At 35.4% G+C, this 14,340-nt stretch overlaps 1 protein-coding gene across 1 annotated transcript in view; it reads left to right on the top strand.

The window, feature by feature from the left end:
* Window positions 1-8,494: 8,494 nt before the first annotated feature.
* The window catches only part of LOC149551927 (uncharacterized), a 33,324-nt gene continuing 27,478 nt past the window's right edge, over window positions 8,495-14,340 (top strand). Inside the window, exon 1 of the mRNA XM_089787427.1 lies at window positions 8,495-8,992. Coding sequence (XP_089643553.1) covers window positions 8,626-8,992 — 367 coding nt within the window. The 5' untranslated portion in view covers window positions 8,495-8,625. The remainder of the gene's footprint in view (window positions 8,993-14,340) is intronic.

The following is a 14,340-nucleotide window of genomic DNA, read 5'->3' as shown; positions in this document are numbered from 1 at the left end:
GTAGATTTTCATTAAGTGTCGAGCAAATGAAAAATCTAGTGTGTGCTGAGTGAAATAGGAGTCGAGAAAGTAATAGATGTCGAGCATCAGAAAAACTTAGTTGATGCTGAGTGAATCCATAGTAGATGTCGAGCATTAGTAAAACATAGTTGATGCCGAGTAACACAGTATGTGACAAGCATTAGAATTTCAATAGTGTCGAGCTGCTACATTATTTGAAAAGTTAAAGATTCGTCAAATCTGAGCCAACAATTTTGTCACCTTGAATTTTGTGAATCAGATGGAAGATAAAGGTGATGAGTTGGTGGCACAAAATTTTAGGTAAACCATTTTTGGGCGAATTTAGGAGGATTCTTCATGATGTTTCTAGAAGAAATAAGATAAGGGGTAGATTCATTGAATCCTACCTAATCCATATGACCTAAAAGGAAAGAGCAGGAAGATTCAAGAGGGAAAAATATCCCAGACTTCTATTTAAGGAGGTACTGGTCAAAGAAGCAAGAGTGGTTGAGGGGTGTCAAGGAGAAGGCATCAAGAAGGAAGAACAGAGCATAGAGACTTTGCTTTGATAAGTGGCCATATAGGAGATTGCACTGGTACATCGAGCATGGAGACTCAAGCAGATAAAGCTTGAAAGGAGGACAAGCTGTTAGAGTTGTGACTGAAAGCCAACCAAAATTTGAGAGCTGAATTGAGATCTGAAATCTGCAAGTTAAGTTGTGAGTTGTATCAGATCAAAAGCCCTTGTTGTTACTCTCTAACAATTGTATCAGTTAGGGTAAAATCCTATGGACTTAGGTTGGTTTAACAACCATTTGTAAATCCTTTAATAGGGTGGCATTCCAAGTGAATGTTCTAAAGTCCTCTAACTAGGCCCACTTCTAATAGGGTGATTAAATCCTTTAACTAGGTCACATTTAACAGTGTGTTGTAGCCTTTAATAAGGTAGGCCTTTCATAGGGCATCACTTCAGAAGAGTGAGAATTGAGTAGCATGTTACTGGTGGTTTTTCCCAAATTGGGTTTCCACGTAAATCATTGCACGTTATGTGTTGATTCTTCATGTGTTATTTTTGCACGTTGATTTTATAGTAACTTGCTAAATAGGAAAGTTTAAGCTTGGATGCATGATTAGTTAAATGGACTCCCTATATTTAGTGAAAAAGTTTTATTAGGACATTTGGACTTTGAATAACTAATTCACACCCCCCCCCCCCCCCCAAGTTATTCTAAAGCATTTCTAACAGATTTTAGTTCTATCTCTTCTAATAATGAGCTAAATGCATTGGCTTGGGGGGACTTTTATAATCCTATATCAGTCACTTCCTCTGTTTTGAAGCAATATCAGTTTCAACTAGCTTGTATCTAGTATGTAAGATGACAAAACTATGATTGTAGATATGTCAGTTGGTTGATGTGTTAGAGTGGAGTTGTCATTGCACCAAAAGACTGATCTGTCAATGCCCGATACAACCACTCAACTTATAGTACACAAGAGGCAGTTAAGCCCTTGTCATGAATCCTAAGGGGAGCGCTAAACAAATTTCCAACAATCTCCCCCCTTAGTGTTATCTGAGGGTCTAAGGATTCAAACTTGTGACCAAGCTCTAATACCACTTATTAGAGTGGGGTTGTTGTTGCACCAAAAGATCGATCTATCAATGCTCGATTCAACCACTCAACTTATAGTAAACAAGAGGTGGTTAAGCCCTTGTCACGAATCTCGATGGCAACACTGAACAAATTTCCAATGTGATGTCCATAGTTCAATTGGGTTGTGTTAGTGGTAAATATTTTTTGGTAGGAAAAAAGTAATTATAGTGGTTCTTGGTTATAAATGTGAATTTTTAAAATCATTTGGCACTTTTTAAGGAGAAACAATAGAGCTTTTAGATGAGCTTAAGAAAGGTTGAAGAAGAATTTTTAAGTGCAATTATAAAATCTCAATTGGTTTTTTGTGGCACCAATGCAATTAAGAATTTTCAAGAAGGCTAAGATTGAGGAATTTGATCATGGGAAGATTAGACAATTGGAAGCAAGATTACTATTGAATTAGTTACAAAGGATTTGAAATCTTAGATTAGATTATGGGGAGAATTTCCCTAGTTCGATGATGAGGAATTTATTATGTTCTTGCTGAGTTGGTATTAGGATGGAAAGTTGGCACTAGACAAGTCTTATGAGGTAATAGAAGAGGCAATACATCATGGGCTTGTGCAATATTAATGACCTACAAAGAAAGAATACAATTAGTTATAGGGAGGTAGAAGATTTAACTAGAATTTACAATGATCAATGTGCACTTCTGATCAATACCCTTGACTGCCCAATAATAAGGTATGTTGCTAATGAAATTCCATATAAAATTAAATTTTAGAATTGTGATGGAGCCACTTCAGTTGTGGCAATCTATGTTGCTCATAAAATGGTTACGAAGAATGTTCAATTTGATGTGTACAAAATATTATTGGATAACTTTCTTAAGAATGGGGAGATGATTATAGAGGATGGTTATACATTTAGAATTGGTTCATTTTTGGTATTCTTAGAATTTTATTTGTGAAGTCATTACCTAGTAAAGAAAAATGGGAATAAAGGACTGATATTGCTATTAGTACTATTTTTTATAGATACCTAGGGTCTTTGGAGAATAGTTAAGCCAAGAGGCTTTCTACAGTGGAAGCATTCATCAATATAAACTTTTTCTACTTTTAAAAAAAATTGATGTTCATTTAAGTGTCATATATTTTATAATCATTTTTACATTTATTCATTGCAAATGTAACTGATAATAATGCATGCAATCAAAATGTAATAGCAAAGATTAAAGAGTCACCTGCTGAAAACAATAACCTTGTGTTTTAAGAATTTTTATTAATATTTAATGAGAATGGAGGAGAGTGGATGGAGTAGTAGATTAAGTTTTTTCATAACCAATGCCTTTGAAAAAGATGACTAGAGAGTATTATTTAGCTCTGCAACAAATTTCATTGCATATTTTGGGCAAAGATATCCTTCTCGAGGCACCTATTGTCATAAATTATCTTAGTATAGCAATGCCTGAGAAGGATATCTCTCAGCTTATATACATACATACATATGTACGTACGTACGTATGTATATAAGCTAGTGTGGATGCTTGTAAAGTGTACTTCATTTCATTGTAATCAATATTTTTTCTAATGAGGAGGGTTACTCCTTTGGTCATAATAGGATAGATGTTACTATTGAGAATGGAGGAGAGTGGATAGAGTAGTAGATTAAGTTTATTCATAACTAGTGCCTCTGAAAAAGATGACTAGAGAGTATTATTTAGCTCTGCAACAAATTTCATTGCATATTTTGGGCAAAGATATCCTTCTCGAGGCACCTATTGTCATAAATTATCTCAGTATAACAATGCCTAAGAAGAATATCTCTCGGCTTATATATGTGTGTGTGTGTGTGTGTGTGTGTGTGTGTAAGCTAGTATAGATGCTTGTAAAGTGTACTTCATTTCATTGTAATAAATATTTTTTCTAATGAGGAGGGTTACTCCTTTGGTCAATATAGGATAGATGTTACTATTAGTGGTTCCCCTCTAGAACCTAAATGGAGAAAGACTAGTCTTAAAGGAAGAGAAAATTATTATTACATGAGAGGATAAAGAAGATGAGCCTAAGGAAAAGAAAGAAGCAAAGGAGACAGAAAAAGAATAATAAATTAAGAAAGATGTTGTCTTTTTGTCAAAATCTAACTTTGTGAATTTTGATTTAATTTAATCTTTGCCAAAATTAGTGATATTGGATTGGTTTCTCATTGGTAGCAACAAAAAGATAGAGTTGGTGACTGCTCACCTTATTAGTATGAAAACCATGGTTTCTAGTGTGTCTGGTATGCTATCATTGAGTTGGTTAGTAATATTAAGAGCAAGTTGTTCTAGAGTGGAGGTAATTGCATAAAGATTGAAAAATATATTGAGAAGAAGCAAACTAATTCAAAATAGAAGTTATCTAGAGTGATTGACAAGACTAGTGATTGCATAAAGGAGATTACAAACATATACTTGTATTGTCTTTGTTGGCTTGCTATCATAGACAACTTCAGAAGTAGACATGAAGTCATCAAGGAAGTGTTTAATGGGCTAGGAAAGACATATGACAATTTCAATTACAAGAAAGGAAGACAAAGAATAAGAGTTGGTCATCTATATGAAAAATTACTATTGTTGTAGAGCTAGATAGAAGATTTAGTGAAAGACATGATAGAGGTTTGGTTAGAGTACGTGTTTAGTATTATTCTAAAGTAAAGGATTATGAACTACAATTTTGGTCTTGAGAATGAAAATCATCTTTTGATAATCTGGTGAAGCATGTTAGTCTATGTGCCTAGTTGGGGTCTGTTATTGCTGAATGGTAGGAGGTTTTGATCTTGAAAGAAAGGTATGGTTTTTTAACCGTATAGTCTAGTGTATTTCTTTGACTTTCTATGTTGTGAGAGAGAAAAAATAAATCATGTAGTGATGCATCTACGTAGGGGGAGATTTTGGTTGTGAGTTCATATTTTGGAGTTTTTTTTGTATTTTCCCATCAATTACTAAGGGGTAGATTGTTAGACATATTGAGATGTTGTTGAAATTATTTTCATTGATGTCAAAACCTCCATGCTATTTGCTTAGAAGTATCAATTGGATGTTCATAGTTATCAACATCATATCAAGGTACCATTTTTGCATGTTGAATAGTTTCAATATGTATAATTTGGTCTTTACTAATAGGTGTACTTGATTTTACTTATGGATTACATCTTTTGGTACATCTATATTTTTTAGTGTTTGGAGTTGCACAAATCTTCTATCAACGTTGATTGATGTAGTGATTATAATATTCTTCTAGGTTCTCTTGTTTCCTAGACATTCTTACAGTAAACACAAATATTCTATCAACTGGATTTTGGTATTGCATTTAAGATAGGTTGTATCTAGCTTTATCTATCAGTGGGTTTAAATATTTTGGTGGTTAAGACATTGTCTCGGTTATAACATTATAATGCTTGTTAGATTCTATCTATATTTTGATGAATGTAACATACATTGTATACATCTTTAGCGTGACCTATATTTTGGTTATGTGGTCACATGTTGTGCATATTTCCTAAGTATGTCCTAGATTTAGTATTAGTAGTAGTAAGTTAAATGTAATTGTAATATCCTTCTTGAATTGAGGCCAACAAACTTATTTAGCGTGGCCAACATATGTGTGACCAGATACTTGTATAAATAAATCTTTTGTTTCTAAGGTAACGAGATGAAAAGAGAGTGAGCCATTAGAAGTGCGAGTATTTTGTGCAAGTTGGCCCAAATAAAGATTTTAAGGTGACATAGTATGAGTCTATTTTAGTTGTCAGATAACAATGTGTAAGAAGTTGAGTAGTATGGAAAGAAGGCCTTATATACTATATTGCTGAAGTTTGGTGAATGTTGGTAGAGGGTCTATATATGTTCTTGCTACCAATGATTAGTGTGCTATTAATTGGAACTATTTCATGCATAGTCATATGCAATTCTATTAGTTCATATTCATTAGTAACATTTTGTAGTACATCTTTTGGCAGCTAGCCATATTTATATTCTAGGGTAGTTGGCTCAATTGATAGTGAACCAATTTGAAGTGAGCAAATTGATACCAAGCCCTTGTAAAAATCACCTTAACTAGTGTTACCATAGTCAATGTTCATTTCAGGAGAATTAGCTTCTGTATGGTTTTTCCCAATTTGGGTTTCCACATAATTTCTGCTATTTATTGTGTTGATGGTTTTGTGCTTTCATATCCATATTAGTTATAAGTAATTGATTGCTTTATGTATTTACCAATTCAATAGAAGTTTAAGAAAGTGTTTTTGAACAAATAACTTAGTCCCCCTCTCAATTATTTAGCCTGTTCAACAACTAAGGGATCCTCCCTGTTGACCTTTTGCTTCCATATCCCTTTGTCAATACAAACGTTAGTCTCCTATTTAAAACATTGCTCAGAGCTTAGACTAATACATAATTTGGAATATTCCCTTGACCCTTATTCTTTATTAATTTGCATCCAATCTCATGCCAATCTCCTCGAGAATGTCTTCTCTCCAATATTTTGATAGAATATTATTGAATTGGATTCATATTGACCCTTCCTTTATTATATGCTCATGGGGTTTGATGACCCTTCATCATTCACAACTTTCTCCTCCCCTTTCTACAATCTACTTGAGCATTCCCACACCCCATCATTTAGCACTACATGGTTTAACCTTTGCTAATTGTTAATAATATCTTCCTTTGGGACAATTGCTTGCTTGAACCATCCAGTCCTACCTTTCTTAAATATCTTCCTACTCATAAATTTAGAAAGTTTAGTATTATTATTAAAATCTGTCACTCGCTTTGCTTGATCTAATTCTAGGGATTGTTTTGAGGTATTCTCCTATGTGATTGTAGCAAAGGTAGGCCTGGTTGTCTACCTCAATTACCATTCCCAAACATTGCAAACTTGACTAGAGAATTAAATATTCCATTGCATAGATTATCCATTACATGTAATCCCCTACTAATCACCATATCTTTCAGTCCTTTGCCTTTCCTACTTGCAACACTTATCCATCGATTTTCCATCTTCAAATACTAACTATAGTATGTGCTCTAATGAGTATCATTAAAATAAATAAGATAACTTATTTATTTATTTGGATGAAGCTTGTAAATTAAGAATCAAAACAAAACTTCCTTAATTAATTCATTTACATGGGAGAAGCCTATAGATTAAAAATCAAAACACACATCTAAGGGTCCTATGGAGGGTGGGGGTTTATAGTTCTATTTTAAAGAAACAAGAGGTTCCATGAAGAAAGCCAGGTGTCAAACATCTACAAATTTAGATTCATAGCAAAAAGTCTGCAAATAAAAGTTTTACAACCATAAGCAGAGGTACTTTATCTCCTTCGTAGTGCAATTTTATAATCTAATTTATGTATTATAAATTCACGACTACTATGTCTTTTTCTAGTAATTTAGTTTTTATATCTTTGTTTCTAAGAAATTTAATACTTTAATTTATTTTTTACTTCTTCAATTGATTGTAATTTCTTTTTATGAATTCTTGAGATATGTGCATACACATATATTTTAGAATTGATATATCCATACAAAAACCATTTTATGTAATATATTATACATAATTGTTTTATGAAATGAAATTTATTGAAAAATATTGACACAAAATCTATAAGACCACTAAATTCTTTTGGTACTTCAATGCATAAAATAATGAATTTAAAATACTCCTAGAAATTCATCGTAGCACCCTCTTGAGATTGTAGAAGAGTACAAATACTTGGGCATCGATTTTCATAACAAACTCAACTGGGATACTTGCAGATCAAAAAGGATCCAAGGGGGCTGGAAGGTGTTATACTCTTTACAAAACAAATGCAGGAATGCAAAATTATGGGATTGGACGACCATGAAAACTCTGTTTGGTTTGCTGATCACTCCAGTTATTCTATACGGATGTGAAGTGTGGGGCGGTAGTATGTCCAAACAGAAATGGTGACAAGTAGAAAGAATTCAAAAACACTTCATCACATGCAATCTTAAAGTCAAGACCACAGTTTCGTATGAAATCTTTTTGGCGGAGGTGGGTTCCTTTCCATTAGAAGCCGTCACATTGATCCGGATGCTAAGCTATTTAAAGAAAACCTAAGGTCTGGAAACACATCGTTGGCCCAAGTTGGTAATAGAGGAAAAACTTGTGAGGCGGAAAAGAACATGGATGAAACAAAATGACAAATGTATGCAAAAATGAGATATCAACATCCAAACTTGCTCGGATAACATTAAAGAAATAAAGAAGTTTGTCAATGAAAAAATTCGCAATATTCTGTGGACAAGACACATAGGGCGGAAAAAATCTTATTACATTAAAGAATTTAATCCCACTTCTAGTCATGATGAAAAGGCCTATATAAGAGCACCTATTAACTGGAAAGCAAAAATGTTGATAGCACAACTTAGAACTAGTTCACATCAACTGCAATGTGAAACTGGTAGATGGCAAGTTCCAAAGGAAGAGTGGGCAGACAGAACATGTTTATTCTGTAATACGGGAACAATTGAGACAGAGCAGCACTTTGTCAAGGAATGCTTGACTTACAACGACATCAAATCTGATTATACAAAAATACTGCAGAACAAGGACTTCAACTATTTATTCGAGGAAGATCAAGTGAAGAGAACAACGGATTTGATTATCAAAATTCAGAAACGGAGAGACAAGTTTACCAAAACTTTGCAACTACTAGTTTGGCTCCTGACTCGGGAGGGTGATTGCATCGGTCCCATAGACTACTTTAGTCTCATAGACGTCATTAAAATCTGTCATATCATATCATATCTCTTTCCCCTTCCATAATTCCCCACCCCAAGGAAGGTGAATATCCCACATCTATTTGAGGGTCCGTTACGTGGATTGACAATTGAGGGGTGGAGTGTATCCCAGGTACAAAATATCCTCGTATGAAAAAAAGGAAACCAGTGAAGAGAATCTTTTCAGAATCAGTGGGCATAGCAACAGTGCAGTGGCCATATTGATGCAGAGTTTCGTTCGGGATGGATTCGTGGTTTCAGAAGGCTAGGGACTTAGCACAGGAGGCAGCCAAAAAATCACAAGATCTCGCCAAAGAAGCCGCCAAATTCTCTCAAGAAATCGCAGTAGAGACGGCTAAAAAGTCCAAAGAAATTGCGGTGGAGGCCACGAAAAAAGCCGATCAGATCAAGACCGAGGCTTCCAAATTGAAGCCGCTCTCTTTCGCCGGAGAAATTATTAAACCGGCCAGCCCCAAGAAATCTCTCGGCAACTTGCCCTCTCCTCCTCCGGATGATCTTGAAAAATATGGCGTCACTGATGAGTTGAGAGAATTCGTCAGAGGACTAACTCTTGACACGTTTAAGGAATTTCCGATCGATAATTCTGACCGTAAGTGTTCAATTCCGATTTTTTTTTGTTTAAATCTGTCAAAGTAGGGCTTCTTCCGGAATTTATAGCATGATTATCTATTTTCTTCGGAGAAAAAGGATGACCTCATGCCAGCATTTTTTTTCCGGTTAATCTGCAAAAATGCTGCAATGGGGGTAGCTCCTTTTCCATTAATATGCCCCAAATAGCTTACAAAGTTTTGTATGATCCCACAGTAGTCATTACCAATTAGTTATTGCTACGAAGGCCAAAAAGGAAGCCTTCAGTGAGCTCATAGAGACGCTTCTGTTGCTGATCAGGTAGCAGGGCCTTCAGTTAGCTCATAGAGACGCTACTGTCGCTGATCAGGTAGCAGGGCCAGGGGTGGGAATTTAAAGTTTTAAACTCTTGCATGTTACATTTAGAGAGTCCCTCTCTGACTTCCCATAGGCAGTCCAAGAGTACTTCGTTTCCGTTAACCTCTGCCCTATTGAGGTCTCCACCAAAGTCTTGTATGGCCATGCCCCTCTCATAGTTTGAAATGGCTGCATAAACCAGTGGATGCCACCGTTCCTTAATAAAACCACAAACTGCAAGTTTTCCATACATTTTCCGGCTGAGCACATTGATTTTTGTCATAGCAAACTTTGTTGAAAGAACATTGTCATGAATATGTTCTCCATTCACTATGTGAGTGCCAATTACCACCTTAAAGACACTTTTGGCCTGAGGAATCACAATTTTGAACAGAGGCTGGAAATTGGAAAGGAAGGGGCATTTTCTGAATATTGTAGTCGTAGCGTAAACCTTTAATACGACGCGCACACACAGCATTCCATGATTTCATAAGCTTGCATAGTGATCAAGGCAATAGATTTAAACCTAGGAGGGATCAGAAGTCTAAATCTCTTCCATTTAGCAATATCACTTGCTGCCCCCATTTGTAGCATCAAGGTAAACATCCAAAGTGGTCCCTTTTGAACCCTTCATCTTGATTCATAGGATTATCTTTCTGAAGAATTCTGTTTAGATCTTGCCTCGTACTGCATTGATTCACACTTTGGTGTATTCATTCTTTTCAAATGAGCAGTGGCTCTGTTTTCCTCACAATAGATATGCATGATTTTGAAATCATTCAACAAATCTGAGAGCAGTTGAATGAGATTTTAGCTGCGTCAATCATTTCCTAGTTGCCATAGACTTGCATCTTATCATGTTAATGCATTGTCTTCAGTCTCCTTCAATATCTATGGTATGAATTCCCTTTTGTTTGTATAGGTTGAGACTTTTAAAGACTTGAAATTCGGTTTCACTATTTGTTCCAATTGGCAGTCTAAAATTTAGATCCTAAATGAGATTTCTAACCTCATTTCTAAATTCTAATAGTGCTACTAGATCTCATGGCCTCGGGATCCACTTTTGAGGTCTCATCAAAGTTTAGTTTCAATCTACCAGTAGGAGGGGTCAGCCAACAAGTAATGAGCCTCAGATTATTAGCTTTTTGAGGCCTTACTCCGAAAGATGAGGGAATTATAAACAGTCTCCACTCCTTGTTTATTCTATTACCCCAACTGTAGAAGCTGCCAAAATAGGACAATTTGGCTCTAGGGTCCAGAACTTTGGCTGTACTGGTTTCAATCTTTTTTTGGTACCTCTGGCTCATTGGATTTGTCCTCAAAGATTCACTTATTTCTTTTTTTATTTTTATTTTTATTTTCATATTTGTTATACAACCATGGCAGGGCTAGCAATATAGAATCCCTCCCAAAACAAAAGCTGGCAAAATCTTGGTCAACTCCTGAAATACTATAGAAAGTTGTTTTGGTGAACTCGATGCTAGTTAAGTTTTTTGATTAGCCATGTCCAACATGATCCCAGCAAAAAGAAAAGCTAGGAGGAGATAATCATCTGTGTTAACTTTCCTCAGCAAGAGACTCATCAGGCACTGGAATGAACCAGAGATGCCTTTAGTTTTTTCAGTTTTGCTTGTTACTAGTTAAGATCCTTTGTGTAAACTGTCCGGGGGAAGTCACCAACTTTAGGGAGCACATCGGGATTCTAGCATAAGTCATTAGGTTGAGAAGGATGACTGGGAGTATTGGTCGAGACTAAGTGTCTTAGCTTGATGGAGCATGTACCACTTGTGCTTGCAGCAAATGATTTTGTTAAACTAGGGATTTATTTTGTCTGTTGAATTCTTCTTTGAATCTTTCTTTAGCTCTTTTAGGAATGGTGGCATTATATTGAAATCTTTCCATCTCCAAGATTAGCCAATTTCTCCAATTATTTTTTCAACATAGTCTACGACTTTGTCACGCCAAAACAAGTCTTTATGCTCACTTAGCTTCTCAATATTGGATAAAGGCTCATGCTCATCTCCAACTAAAATGTTGCAAGGTGGCCATTTTGCTTTGCCCAAGAAAGATGCTCTGCTATACTTTGTCTGCAGTGAATCATGAAACACCAAATTTGAGAGTGGAAGGGAGTATTTGCTACTGTGCAGACTTTATTTGGATTGCCATTGTCTAGATATATTTTGCTTAAAATAGTGCTCCAAGGAGAGCTAGGTTCCATATACATTCTCCACACCAATTTTTCCCCCTGGGGCTTTGTTGTGTATAAAAAATGATTTAATATCTGAATTTTTCCTTTTTATTGTGTCTTGCTGTCCCCTTGTTAGTCAAAACTTTTCTTTGCCTTGTTGGAACCTTCCCAAAAATAGAGCTTTTAAAGATAGAATCAAAACTATAAGCAGCTTTGTTAGTTAGCTTTATATATAACATGATGTATATAAGGATGGCAGCAAGGACAAACTTGATCATAGAGATTCACCCAGCTAGAGTTAATGTTTGGATTTTTCTTAATAAGATTCTATTGTAGGGGGCCACATGTTTTGACTACTTAAAGTGGAACTCTTAAATATTTACTTGGGATTGAGTTAATTTTGAAGTCCAAGGAATCAGAAATTTGTTTCTGCACAACTTTTAGGTTTTTCGTTGTTAGAGAAAATAAATCTCTGATTTTTTGTTGTTTATGATTTGGTCGAAGCCTCAATGTAGCAGTAATAAGTTTAGTGCTGATTTGATAGCTTTGGCTTCATCCATATGAGCTTCTGTATTCAACATCTGCAAATTGTTTGTGGGTGATCAGATGAAGGCCTACAGCAATCAGAATTCCATTCCACTCAGTACATTTGGCTTTGGCTTTTATAGAATGGCCAAGAGCTTCTGACATGATTGCAAAGTGGAAGGGGGAAAAGGGTCCCCTTTTTGAAGATTCCTAGAAACTTCGAGAAAGCTACATATCCATTAACTAGGATTGAGAAGGGGGAAGAAGAAATACAATTTTAGATCTATTTCAATCATTGTCAAAGCCCCTTTTTCGATTAGTTTTACTTAGATATTATATGCCTCATGATTTGTTTTACTTAGATATTATTTGGGAACTGTTGCTGTTATTCTGTTTGTGGATTGTATTAGTTTGTGATTATTCTTTTTATCTTGATCATAAGGTACTGTGACATCATTGCAAGTGGTATCAAAGTTTTGAATTCATGTAGTGTTTTTGCAGTGAAGAACACCCATTGAGGTGAAAAAATATCAATAAATATTTTCTGCAAGTTTTTCTTTCCTTTACTCTACTGTTGTTTGGTTAAGGAAACACCTACAACTTGCTAGACTACACTTTAATGTATTCTAGTCGAAAGTCTTTATTATTTCAGAAACTTCTAATCCAAGCAGAAATTAGAGTTTTGGTTTGTAATAGGTAGATCGAGGTAAAAATATGTAAAATATTGGATCAAATTTTTACACACTTGTGGAAGCTATTAGTGGCTGGATTGGCTTAGACATGGAGATCCCAATAGCACAGGTCTTTGATAACCAACATTTCAGATTTGATGTTTGCACATGTGCAAAAAAAAGTAATCATTGGATTTGTCTTGACAAGGTGATTGCATTAGTATAGATAATAACCTAAATTTTGACCTCTGTTCAATTTTTGAAACATTGGCGATCTTACCATAAAAAACAAAGCTAGGGTAGGTTTAACACAACACTAAGGAAGAATTATTCTGAGGATGATCTGAATTCAAATGGAGAAGTTGGCTAAAATTGGAAGTTAGGAAACTAGTGTTTCACAGTTCACTGCTCGTTGGGGATTGGGGGGGACAAATGGCTTAAGCTTGGGGATGACAGTGGCGACGAGGAGGGGTGTGTGTGCATGCTGTGTATACTATATACTATACAAATAGTACCTGAAATGCTAGTAATGAAAAGATGTATAAGAAGTAAATTAACACAATTGCAAATACAAAGTATTTGAACATTGAGTTGAATACTAAATAAAATTTCAATAACAAATGAGATTGTCAAATTGGTGAATGGAAGATGCCTATTATATCAAAAATATCATAAGGATGATTACAATAACTAACATGATATCAAAGCAAGTACAAAATGTGAAAATATAGTGAAGGATGCCTTAAATCATCCCTCAAGACAAACTCCTTATTTGATTCTCATCAATTCAAAATGGCTCCTTCAGCATTACATCCAATTACGCTGTTGGCCTCTCTAGACACACACGTCTTGTTTTCAATGAGACACAAGGCACTAACCACTAGCTTCTTCCCTCTTCTAGAGGTGATAGATTAAGCTATAAGTAGACTAGTTTCTCTTTGCATTTGAAGAACTAGAAACTTGAGCTTGAGATTGAATGGTTAGTGTGGTAATCTTTGATTTCTATCCAAAACAATGCCCCCCACTCTACCCCCACCCACACACACACTAGAAAAATAAAAAAATAGGGTTCTGCTATGCCATAGTTCCTATAGCCATCTTTGCCGCATCCAAATAAACCCTATGAGTGGCAAATTTGTCCACCCTGTGCAAATCATACCAACCATATTAGCATCATGGCATCATACATCTTCTCAATGCACCTAAAGAACCTTGCCTTACCTCATTATCCTAAATTGTTGCGACTCTACTTGGCTTAGGCATGTACTAGCTCAAATTTAAGACATAAGCAACCATATATAAGGGAGTGTATAGCTTGTCCTATTTGTGCTGAATGATAGGTCAAATGTGCTTATTGTAGAATGTTGAAGTGGGGTCCTTTTGCATAACCATCCTCATTTGGTCAAGCATAGAATTGGTGCACTCATACACCTTTCCAAGGGTAGTTGCATCCCTATCTCCATATTTGATGACATGGAAAATTAGACTAATGAGAGACTATATTTTGTGTCACTCCAAAATTCAATGCTCTTCACTATCTCCTTCACCTTTTTCCCCTACTCCGTCTTGGTGTTGATTCCCTTATTCTACTTTGTTGTCATAACTTTGAGTTTGAGTGTTTCTTGCAAC

This window comes from Cupressus sempervirens, chromosome 6 (genome assembly GCF_028749045.1).
Source record: "Cupressus sempervirens isolate cs-2001-9-10 chromosome 6, ASM2874904v1, whole genome shotgun sequence".
Lineage (NCBI taxonomy): Eukaryota > Viridiplantae > Streptophyta > Pinopsida > Cupressales > Cupressaceae > Cupressus > Cupressus sempervirens.
The sequence above is the reverse complement of the archived record's forward strand: the minus strand, read 5'-3'. Positions and strand labels throughout refer to the sequence as shown.